This window comes from Thalassophryne amazonica, chromosome 21 (genome assembly GCF_902500255.1).
Source record: "Thalassophryne amazonica chromosome 21, fThaAma1.1, whole genome shotgun sequence".
NCBI classification, from domain to species: Eukaryota; Metazoa; Chordata; class Actinopteri; order Batrachoidiformes; family Batrachoididae; genus Thalassophryne; species Thalassophryne amazonica.
This window is the reverse complement of record NC_047123.1, coordinates 38,002,230-38,015,271: the sequence shown is the minus strand read 5'-3', so window position 1 is coordinate 38,015,271 and position 13,042 is coordinate 38,002,230. Positions and strand designations below refer to the sequence as shown.

The 13,042-nt window shown below is 42.1% G+C and overlaps 1 protein-coding gene across 1 annotated transcript in view; it reads right to left on the bottom strand.

Annotated features, from left to right (window-relative positions):
- Positions 1-7,529, bottom strand: part of nkain2 (sodium/potassium transporting ATPase interacting 2) — a 73,517-nt gene extending 65,988 nt beyond the window's left edge. The window contains exon 1 of the mRNA XM_034162261.1: positions 6,807-7,529. Within this exon, the coding sequence (XP_034018152.1) occupies positions 6,807-6,860 (54 nt within the window). The 5' untranslated portion in view covers positions 6,861-7,529. The remainder of the gene's footprint in view (positions 1-6,806) is intronic.
- Between the last annotated feature and the right edge of the window lie 5,513 nt (positions 7,530-13,042).

Here is a 13,042-nt window from a genome sequence, read left to right as displayed (position 1 = left end):
TGTCATGTCGACTGGGAGACGAGCTTGTGCCTTTTCTACAATAAAAACTTCGAGGGTGGAAGAGAGTAATTTATCAAAAAGCTTTCCAAAGCAAAAGAAGCAACTATGGCAGCACTGGAGCGGATCACATCCAGGGAATTCTTTAAACCCAACAGGAAGATACGAGAGGTGATTGAGAAGGTTTGAGCTGGACCCAGAAAAAGTACATCGTGGTTCTCCATCTTTTCACCAGAATGTTCTGGAGAAATGTTGGTTTGTCAGAATGTAAAAGATGGAGAACCACGACCTACTTTTTGAACTTCACGGCTGCAGATAGCCAATAATAAAGAAGCGTGAAAATGTTTCAGCTTTTTGGGGCGAGTGTTAATGATGGTGGAGAAACAGGCTCAGAAATAAATAAAAAAAACAAAACAAAACAGATTATCGGCTTTCTGATGGATGTCAATTGTGACACAATCTTCTGCTAGACACACTCCAAAACTGAACGTTCTTGCACATTTGATATTTCAGAAGGTTACCTTTGTCCAAATTCAAATCCACTGATCAGGAAACGTCCTTCTTTGCAAACTTTTTTTTTTAGCTAATGGATTTATTTTCTCAGGACCACAAATCTCATAACGTGGGGAAAACTCTGAATTTACAGCAGCACGGGGAGCAGCCGTTCTCCTTAAGATCACAGTTATTCATCGTCCCGGGAGCAGACAGGCGGTGCATTTTTGGAAAATACTCCATCTGCAGCAACACAACATCCCGCACAGCTAAAGTTATCTGGCCCAGATCCATGAATGGAACCGGCGCTGGTATCGTTTGGTACAACGGGTCATTGCCGGCACGTTATCTGGGCCATCTCCAGAGCGGCGGGTGAAGAATGGCTCTCAGCAATTCGGCACAAGTGTGGCAGTTATTTTCTCTTGCTGTGTTGACTGAAAGCGGATCCGTGCGCCGTGGCGTCGGTCTGCACTCGACTGGTATCTTCCAAGCTCCATTCGGTGACAGTAATTGACACCACACTGTGTTACAACACAGTAATTCCATTCACTCCATTCAATTAACGTGCACACCAGCAGCATAATTAAAGCAGCAACAACATGAGCACCCACCGCCGTCTGCACGAGCTGCAGCGGCGATGTCACGGCTGCTGCACGCCGACCAACGGCGCAAACGTCTGATTTAGTCACCGTGTTGGGGACAGCAGCTGGGGGGCAGAAGCCACGATATACTGTATCAGCAGTCAATCACCCAAACACGCACGTGGGCACGCACGGCGCCGGTAAACACCTAATCTGCCTTCACATCTCTGTGAAGGCAGAGGTGACGGTCTAGTGGTTAAGCTTTGGACTTCAGACCATGGCAGCACCCTGACATCAGTCTGTGTGAATGTGAGGCATCATTGTAAAGCGCTTTGAGCTTCTGATTCCGATGGAACAGCACTATATAAATGCAGTCCATTTATTTCTCTTCCCCTTTCCCTTGATGATAAACACATGGTACTGATCAATGAGTCGATTCATCGACCACGAGGCTCATCAATTAATTGTTTAAAACACCCAGAGTGTCAAGTTTTGCTTTGTTCCACTTTCAGATGAATGAGGATTTGGTGTTTCACACGAGGACTGATGATAAACTGCTTTTCATATTCTTCAAACATTTTCTTTTAAACCGTTTTAATCTGGTATCATTTTAGTTTAAACTCAGTTTAATCTGGGTGGATTAGTGATAATCTGGTTTAAAACGAGGACAGACTGATTCAGTGCTGCTTCGGTTACATCAAAAATCTTTCACGTTGTTTGGAAATAGATGTTAACGGTTTTAAAGCGCCTCTAAACAAATGGAAAACTGATTTTAAATGGAACAGATTCCACTGGTTGATTAATTTTGCACATCATGAGATGTGTCCTTTGTTGGTCCTGATCATTAAAATAATCGTTAGTTGTAAACCTTCCGACAATAAATATCTCCTGTTTAAATAAAAATGGTAAAATCACAAACTGTGAAGAAGATTCTCATGAAGTCATGAGCGCACAGAATAACAAACCTGACAGCTAGCTACACACTAACGAGCTAAACTAGCTTTCTTGGTTGGGGATAGTCGTGATCAGCTGGTGTCATCACTGCTGTATATCATAAATACATTATTATTTTAAAGGAAAGCAGTATTCATGTTTCTGGCAGTGGTTTTTTTTTTCCTGATGATATGAAGCGTTTTTTAGAGGACTTTATACCCCGAGCACTGACATTTTACAATATTACGCCATGTGACACAGCTAGCTAATATGAATTCACAAAAAGCACAAACCTCCACCAATACTGCACACATATTTCTAGAAGTATTAGAGATACATGTTTGCAGGATTATGCAAAAACTCCCAAACCTGTTTTCTTGAGACTTGGTGGAAGGGCAGCATATGGGTCAAACAAGGAACCCTTATGTTTGGGAGTGGGTTGAATAAAGGGGGTGGGTCCAGGAGTTTTTTTTTTTCAGTTTTATTTAACATTGCAATTTTTTCAAAATTTCTGTGAATTTATTCAGAAATGATTTAGAGATTAGCACTCAAATAATCTAGATTATTTTTGATATAAAGATATATGCATTATCGCTAAAGAAATTTGTGAAAATAAAAAATAAAATGGGGGGAAAATCCTGAATCCACCCCTTTTATCAGGTCCACTCCAAAAGTTAGTGGTTCACCTTCTACTAAGTTTCAAGAAAATCGGTTTAGTCGCGTTTCTGTAATCCTACTAACAGACAAACCATAGTGAAAACATTGTCTCTATGGTGGATACAAATATGAACCTGTATGACATGAAAATTACGTTAACATTAACTAAAAACCGCTGGCGGCAAACTGACCACCATGAGACTCAAATACAGTGCAACCGTTAAACTCTTATTGTGAAGGTCCTGTTTGAACAGAAACTCTTCAATCACTGCATGTTTATATGTCAAACTGTTGTCCAATGACATCCGTCACAGCATCTGAAACGGGTTTAAAACTGAGTTACTGCTGTGCTGTCACATGCAGCTTGGTTAGCGCTCAGCAGGTTCAGCATTACATGGTAAAGGGAGCAAAACATGTTTGATGTCTGTTGCATGGCATTAGTTCTGCTGCATTAGATGCAATAATGTTTTTTACTGGCAGGCTCCAGTCTGTCAGGATTGGTATCAGGACATTATCAACACTGGCACTCCTCAGGGATGTGTCCTCAGCCCCATCCTCTAGACCCTGTTCACCCATGACTGTGTCGCCTTCCACAAGGACAACATCGTCCTGAAGTTCACCAGATGACACTGCAGTGGTCGGTCGCATCACTGGAGGTGACGAGGCGGCCCACAGGAGGAGGGAGGTGGCCGGTCTAGTGTCATGGTGTGAAGACAACAACCTCACCGTCAACACAGACCAGGCGAAGGAGAGGAGACCTCACCACTGCACACTGCTCATTCCACTGTAGGTATCAACGGTAGTATCAACACTTTGTATATATCAGTTATTTTTGCCATTGTATTTTTTACTTATTGTATTTTTATTTCATTCTATTTTTACTATTTAAATTCGGCACCAAAGTAAGAATTTCATTGCACAGAGAAACTTGTTTCTTCTTGCTCTACGTGACAATAAACACTTTGAATCTTGAATGACTTCCAGTGTGACATCATCTCATTCGTATGCACCAACACATACTTGCTGCAGTGCACGGCCACTTACAGCACCACGGTGTGTGTGTGTGTGTGTGTGTGTGTGTGTGTGTGTGTGTGTGTGTGTGTGTGTGTGTGTGTGTGTGTGTGTTGAGATCATCGTGCTTCTGATGTGGAGACGCTGAATTCCACAGCTGTTATTCCCCTCATCAATGAAAACATGCAGAACAAAATATCGTTTTTCAGCACGGTGCAACTTTTACACACACGGGGTCGACCCTGTTTATCGTCTTGTTAATCGTGCATGTGGTAAATAAGCTGAATTTAACATGCTTGTGCTGGAGACAAACTCACTGTCTTTAATCATGTTCTGCTCAGTGTGACAAAAGCAGACTCGGCATACATAACTTCATCAGCGAATAATCTCACAGCACGTTTGTGCGCACAGTCGAGAACAAAGTCCTGTTTTTGTATTCAGCGTGTGACTCGGAAAACCTCCACGCTACACACGGTGTACTATCATTCTCAGACGTTTGTACTTGTACTTTTCAGCATTGATTTTCTATGTTTCCCAGAGTAGCCTCCAGATAACCTCCCCTGACTTGTTGCATTTATTGTCAATGAGGACTTTCCTTGGTTGGTTCTACACTTAACTACAGCATCAGGGTTAAAGAGTTTACGGAGACGGCGTGGCCACGGAAACCAGCAGGACACATTCAGAGCGAGGCCGACAGAGAGGAAAGAAAACTGGGCGACAGATATCAAGCATCTCATAATAATTACTGGTACGCATCTGTGGGTCTGTCACACGGCGGCTTTCACGCCACCTCTCAGCGGTTGCTGGGCCGATCTGCTCAAAACGTGGGATGTGGGTTCGGCTGAGGGTGGAGCAGTGCGTGCTTCATTATCGTTACCATCGGCCTGCAACCATAAAAGTTACTGTGGTCAGAAACATACCCACTTTTTTCCCAATGGGACCCAGCTCAGCCAAAATTGAGGCACAGGTTCGGCTGGTTGTTGCCTCAATTAGGTTCTGGATCCATAACCTTGAAAGTTATTGGGGTCAGAAAAATACACCTCTGCCCAAAAGGGAAAGTTTGCGTCTACATTCTTTTGACTAAATACAACCGGTATTTATCTGAAAATCTAGCAGGGGTGGTGGTCAAGTGGTTAATGCGCTTGGTTTCAGTGCAGAAGTTTTCGGGTTCAAATCCCACCCCTGCCACATTTCTCCATGTAATGTGGAGTTGCGTCAGGAAGGGCAGATCCACCTTGGATTTGCTGTGGCGACCCCGAGTGCAAACAAGGGCGCAGCCAAAGGGACTTACTTTATATCTGTAGATCTGCAGTGCTTATCCACAGTGTCATGAGTGTCACTTTTACTTTATACATTTTTATACGTAACCAAACCTGAATCACTGGTTTCTCCTTGTAGATATAAAAGTTCAACTAGTGCCCGAAAGTCTTCTGTTATTTTCAATGTTAAACTTCTGGATACATCAAATTGCGGTAGTTGAGCTCAATATATCAAGTTTCCAGTCAGTTACGATCCTGAATAACAAACACATCACCTTCACGTATCCGGTCATGTCAACTCAAGAGGACGACCTCAGAACATTCATCCATGAATGACTGAACTTTATTCACCCATCTGATGGGTGACAGAGTGAGACGACAAGAGAAATCCACCATCGCTTCTTCCTGCTATCAGTTTTTCTCATCAAAGATTTCTCCATACTTTATATCCCTCATCCATTCTTTCTTTGCCACTCGTTAATGGCTCTCCATCAGTGCCCAACACGGATCATTCAGCCTCAAAGCTCCAATCAATCAAAATCACATGGTGACCTTTAACACCTATTAACCTCTGAAATGTGACCTCTCAGTTATCCATCTTTTTTCATTCCGTCTCACTCATCTCACTGCTCGGATAACCTTGTTGCTTCGCCTTCACCGCAAACATGGCAGCAAACAAGCAGCTGGACTGCGCAGGACGTCACTCACAGTTCTCTTCTTGCTGCCTCCTTATCTCTGGTGTGGATGGACAGCAGGTCTCTAGTTTCAGCATCAGACTTTCCGAGTTGTATAATTACCGCGGTGAGATACGATCCAGAGCCAATGTGATCTCTGTGATCCAGGCGGCGTCTTATCTGGCTCCAGTTCCACTGATCAGTCCCCATGACCAGACACGCCCACATGTCCTCACCACTGATGTGACTGTGTTATCAACTTCTGAACTACGACAAAACCTGCTCAAATCTCAAAGAGATTTTAGTATAAACACATTCCACCATCTTTAGTCTGTATGTTTGTGACAGGTGGAGGGTTTGGATCCAATACCCTCACACAGTGGACAACAGAAAACCTCGAGAGGATTAACACATACACTGCACAAAAACCTTAACTGACCCACAAGGTCTTTGTACTGTAAGTTACAACCTCAGCTGGAAGGCTGGCAGGGATTCGACCCAATAGAACCAACACCATCAATTAATCAAGTACAGGACTAACTTTCTGCTGAATGTTTAACAGTTGGAGAAAAAACAAAATAAATTCACAAATGTGTGTTATTTTATGTAAAACCGTTTTTGGCCAGAGGACAGACCATCTGAACTACATCACACGTTTTAAACCGAAGGTAAAATGGCTTAAATCCCTTTAATCTGGCAACATGAAGGATAATCTGTTTTTAAATGGTTTGACCGTTCCCCTCAAAACAGCTAAAAGCTGGTTTAAAGTAGTTCAGCCTGTTTAAATAAACATCTGTCTCATACTACACTTTAGAACCAGTCACCATCAGGTCTCGTCTCAAGCAGTTTTCATTGAGCTGAAACACTAAATTTAAGTCATTTTAAATTAGACAATTAAAAACCAGTTCATAATCTACTAATATCTGAATAAATCGAGTTTAGGAAACACATTTAAAGCACCTTAAAACCACTTTTAAAAAGTTCATTTCTGTTGTACAAAAGTGTAAAACCAGTCAGAACCATCCAGGCTCAGACTGAACTGGTTTAGAGCCGTTTAGATCTGTTTGGTTTAAATCCTGATCTGTGCATCTTGAAAACACTTTGAAGATAAAAGTTAAAAACTACTTCAGTTAATCAGTTATCAATACACTTGATTAGTTTTGCTTGAGCAGAGAAACAGAAGGCGGGTCAGGAACACTTACCAGCTGCATGCCACAGATGAAAGCCAGCGTGCACCTGCCGCTGCAGCACCCCATGATGTCCTTCACCCTCAGAGGTCCACCTGGACCTTCAGCTTTCCAGACCTGAGGAGGCTGTTCAGGCTCAGAGGACAGTCCTCACCCCGGTACTATCTGGAGCTCAGGAGGGCAGAAGGCTACTTCATAGTCCTGAAAGATGGTCAACTGGGACTCCAAAAATAGAAGCCAACACCTGGAGATCAACCACATCCACGTAGTCTCCTTTAGCAAGGGTGGGTTTGGGCAAAACAAGGCAGACTATCAATTAATCACGTGGCACATGTTGGATGACCTGGTCAGCCTGAATCTGGGGGCAGATGTCACCTGGTTAAGTCCTGACTGTCCAGGATTCAGGAGGACCAAGTACATGTTATGCAGACGATGCTGCTCTCTTTCTAAACAACCCCGTCAGGCACTGATTGGACCTGTGACACACACATCCTTCAGCGTCCAACCAGTTTGTAATCCGGAGTCTGAATCAGTTTAAGTTGAAACGGAGTGAAATTGTTGCTATGGTGCTGAGATGATGCCGGTTAGTCCATCTCCTCCTCCTCCTCCTCCTGCTCATCTCTCCATCAGCTAGAGCGTTTATCCGCCGCCTCCTTAATCAAAAGACGGAAAAACATCTCCGGTGCTCCCGCGGAGACTGAGTGGGTCGAGTCCCCACGCGTGACGCTTCAAACACGCCGATGTTTTTTTTTTTTTTTAAGCCAGCTGAGATGGTTGTCTTGCGGGTGTCTTCAAGGAGCGGAAAGAGCAGACAATGGGAACCGGGATGGAGAGAGAGAGAGAGAGAGAGAGAGAGAGAGAGAGACAGAGAGACACAGAAAGACAGAGAGAGAGAGAGAGAGAGAGAGAGAGAGAGAGAGAGAGAGAGAGAGAGAGAGAGAGAGCTCTTCTCTGCCATCTAGCAAGTCAAACACCACACAACTACACAGCTGCACCGGCGGAGGTTTTCAAAATAAAGCCTGCGTGTGGAAAATTACAACTTTCTACAAACGGACTAAAACAAACAAACAAAAACAAAAACAAACCCCACAGGTATGAAGCCAAAATAAACAAATAAATACCTGGGCCTCTGCGTTGCCTTCATTAGGCCACAAAACCAGGAAGTAGACGGTTTAAAATTTGTGGTCTGGGACATGTCTATGGTCTGGGCCACACCCTGAGCGTTAGATGGGTGGAGCTTCCCCAGTGTGTCAAAGGTCATATGACTGACAAGTACCTCAGCCAATAGGTATCCAGAAATGAAAACCCCATTCAACAACAAACCCATTTGAAAGTCAGAGATGACGCTGAGATACATAAACTACAAACAAACAGACAAACTGTATAACATACTTATGCACGGGAGACCACAGATGACAGAAAGAGTGAGAAGAGTCACATTCTCCACGCAGGTATGAAGGTGAATTCGTCTGATACATATGTAAATTAAAAAATATAAAATGAATAATGAAGAGAGATTCAAAGACTTTTTCCATAAATTTGAAATAATGAAAGCCCAAGGTTTGGCTTTTATGAGTCAAAATTATTTGATGCTAAAAATGTAATCAGCAGTTCTGTTTTAACCATCGACTTCATGCCCCCCCCCCCCCCCCCCCACCTCCATGAAAACACAGTGCTTTAATATTTCACACATCAACATCTTAAAATAATGTTTCCCTACAGCACTGCAAAACTAAATTAAAAGGAAGCAGAGAGTTTGGTGAAAACTGCTTCATTAGTTTTTGCATAATCCTGTTATTGGCTCATTAAGAAGGTAATAACAGAGAGATGTGTTCATTTTTTATCATTGTAAATAAATAAGCTAAATGAATGAAGCAGTTATTGAGCTAAGAACTGATCGATCAATCAATAATGTTAATACTGTTTTTAAAAAAGGTGGAAATACAGAGTTTTTAAAATCTGATTTGTGAAAATCACCTCTGTTGTTTCTTAGTCTGTCTGTTAGAAACCGGTTGACTTGGTCATCATGTAATATCAGCTGAGGTCTGGTGATCAGGCTTTAATATAAAAAAGAGAGAGATAGAGAGAGATGACTGGTCCAGTTTCACCCTTGGTCTCGTATTAGCTCCACCAAGAGGGTTTTTGCCTGCTTTTGTTGTTGTTGGTGGCTGGTTGGATTGTTTGGACTCTTAAATTATGGGGATTATTTTGATGAATATTGATTTTTATTTTAATACCGTGATATGTCTGGAAAAGAAGAGAAACTGCTACATTTTTGGTTGGATCCACAATAAGGAGAAAAGCACTGAACAGTTGTGAAGAAATTTGGTGAAAAGCTTTGAAAGAGACACAATACAATAGGGTTGGAGCCAAATAAATTGGCGATATGAAAATTAAAACATATTTGCTTTTAACCCCTTAAGCCGTAGAGCCTGTTTCACCAAACTCACATTATGATTTACTTCTCAGCTTGTACAAGGCCAAAAAATGCAAATCTTTGGATCTGCTAAAAGACAGGTCCTAGGGGATATTGTGGATGCAAAAAATTGAAAGTAAATAATACTAGGTTGGAGTAAATGAGGGTTTTTTCCCCAAAAAATGAATTCCGATTTATGTCTTTATTTGCTTGGCGTTTCAGCTGCGGTTAGCTGATATGTGATTGAAGTGGATACTTTTGTAGAGGAGACTTCGCTTGACATTTTGATGTATAATAAGTGAATGTTGGTGTCAGCATTGGTTAGTTATGAGTGTTCACATGTTCCAAAACAGGGCAAGTCCCCAAATTTGGGGACTCTAGGGTTTAAGAGGTTAACTAACTAAATGATTGTATGACGATCAAACGTATCCCATATTCATGCCCACCGTGTGTTGTGTGTGTTCTCCAAAATATAGCCATCCTGCCCCAACAGTTGTGTGGAAGATCAGAAACATGTGATGGGGTCTGCGTCTGCTGCGAGCTCCTGGGATTCTTATGTATGTAATGCTGATGGCCAATGGAAACTTAGCCAGTGGCATCAAAATGCAAACAAATGAGCTGCTAGAACTGGATTGAGATGGTAATAGATTTTCCGGTATCAGTCATCCTGTGATTATTGAGCTCCAATCTGACCCCCAGTGGAAATACTTCTTCCCTCAGTGACATGTTAGATGCATAGCAAAGTATGCATGAATGATGCTCATCACACACAATTTATGTGCATACTGAGCCATGAAACTGAAGTATGACCCAACCTCTAGCAGCTGGTTCTGGTCCAAATACCAGCATATGGAAGATGTGAGTAAAAAAATGCAATAGACCAGTTCGACAAGCATCTCAGCTGCAAATAGAATTTGTATGATCCACTTGTCTTATGAGCAGCTTACGTGCTAATGCACATACACACCGTGAGTTTGACATTCAAGAGTCCAATCTTAATTCACTCACTTCTTTTATGATCTTTCAACACCAGAAGGTGCAAATCTACTGGAACATTGTCATAGAGATTTTGAAGTGTTCCAAAGCAGTGTTTTAGGTCAGCCATCACTAATTTGCAGTACTGACGAAAAGCATTAGTACCACATCCAGCCACATGGTGGAACCATTACGTAGTTTGAGTTTTACTTTCTGATGTATATTGTTCTGCATTTGTCCACATAGTGGGCATCACGTTTCAGTGTTCAGAAGGCAGATAAATGGTGTGTGAGTTTCATCAGCTGTTTGTAATTTTCAGTAATGTATCCGCCATTAACGACTCATCCAGCAGGTGGCAGACATGTCTATGGAATATCACACTGGCAAAACAAAGCTGCTTTTATTGGTCAGTTTGGTGCTTGAACACTTACTGCTGCAGCAGGGTTTGTCCTCGTTATTTGTTCTTTGAATTTGATGAGATACAAGATGATTGCATTGAACCGGCTGGGATGGATTAACTCATGAATCCACTCATCTCCATTTTCCTGTTTGTTATTCCCTGTGACAGCAGCACGGGGAATAACAAACCTCAATCTATGTAACTTCATTTTGCACACTTCATTGTCTCAAAGGTCAAGATGCTGTCATTGGTAGTCAACACACATTCACACGATAAAGTTCATCAAGTGTTTAGGTAACTTGAACAAATCCACAAATGGTGAAGAATAACACTGAGCGAATCCCCAACAAGTTACTGGACACCAGAACCAGCCGGTCCACAGAGCGCTGTGTGGCCCACAGGCAGAGTCTGACTTATCATGGCAGTCTGATGTATAAATGACACATCTAAGAGAAATGGAAGTTTCTGCGCTGCAAACTACAGCCAAATCAGACCACACAACGAGTCCACCTCCGAATGCATGTTGACTAGTTTGTCCTCAATTAAAGGTGTGTGTTTTGGGAGTCACTCGGGCCACGCCTATAAAACGGCCGGCAGTTTAAAGAGGTGCAGAGGCTGTCACTGCTTTAGCTACACAACATAATGGCCTGCCTTCTACTCACCATCCATCTCTGTCACAATCTGCCCTCCCACACACACACACACACACACACACACACACACACACACACAAAATCACACCCACACAGGAGTTTAATTATGCCACTAATCTTGAGTGACAGTTGCATGTATAACGGCTGATTTCCCCGGAGCCACGTGTCAAAGCATCCACCCATTCATCCATCCATCCTTACTTCAATTGGTCATTTTTGCCTACTTAGTCATCCATCCATTGCCCGCCCCATTCACCCGTATTTCCACTCTTCTTCACCCTTTTATCTCTTCATTTGATAGGATGGAATGATACAGTCAGTCTGTACACATTAAAAGTCAATCATCTATGGAGGTCTCACAATATGATGAATTCATCATCGTTAAGAAACTCTGAACAGATTCCATATTTATTCCCATGAGAGGGCAAATGTGTAGAACAAAACAACTACAACAATTTTGGAATGTACGTCACTCGGATTTTTTTGAAATACATCATTTTACTCACAGGTTGTAGTTACATATGAAGATTTTAAATGCCTGGAACGATAAGTTAAAAACTTATTTCAGTTACAACAATTTAAACTAAATAATGGGATTTATAATTTTTTACAATAATAATATTAACTAATAATATCAAGTCATAAAACAATCTGTGAGCTGCCTCAATAAGAGGAATCTATAGTTTAATATTCTGCAGGTCTGAAGCCTTGATGGTTTCAGAATTCAGTTCAGAATTCCTTAATTAGATGTTTCATCGCCTCAATCAAAAACTGATGGACTGTATATCTGAATTTCACAAACTTTAATAGAGTTTCATGTGGATCTTGTGTGCTGGAGAAGCGGTTCATGGAGTCATAACTCAAAAAAAATAAATAAATAAATAAAATAAAAGTGAGTTGATTAAGTAAAAAAAAACAAAGCATCCTGAAACTGAAGCCTCTCTGAGGTCTCATTTCAATATGTGTGTATCATCTCACTCACACACACACACACACACACACACACACACACACACACACACACACACACACACACACACACACACACACACACAGTCCCTCGATGGTCTTCACCACACAAATAATCCTCAGTTTGTCCAAAAACAAGAAGACCTCTTCAGATTGTCTCCTGACCAACTCATGAGTAAGTTACCTAAAGTTGCATGAGTACGAGTGAAAACGTGGATGTCGCGCTCCAGGTCTGGGTTTCTGAGGGGAAACACTGCTCAGCCAGACCCTCAATTGGGAACAATTACAATGACCCCTGGTGGTAACAAGAACACAACGGAGAAGCAAACATTTGTGAAACTTGAGGACAAAATGGCAGAAATGAGACAACACAATACGGTGCGTCACTGTCAACACAATTGCTGACAATTGCCGGGTTGCTGTTTATGCTCAGTAGTTGTCAGTATTATGATTACATTGTTGCCTTATTTCAGACATTGTACAGCTTTTTCCTTCCAGGGAATCAGATAGATTGTGTTTATTACTTTATGTGTCTGGACCAGAAGTCTGGTAGGTGATCTCCAGACAAACCCGGGCCTCCTGCCAGGCTGACTCATGACACCGCTGGCACCCGGTTCGGTCAGAAAACTCAATAATATGATTACTCATGGTGACCAAACCTCTAATGACTCTTATCTGCAGTTAACACCACGTTCACTCTATGACAGACAGAACTGATAGTCCACTGCAGCCAGAGTTCTAACCAGGAGGAGGAAGTTTGATTGTATCATCTGGTTCTGGATTCCCTTCATTGGCTTCCTGCTCATGTCAGATCAGATTTTAAGGTTTTGTTTCTGGA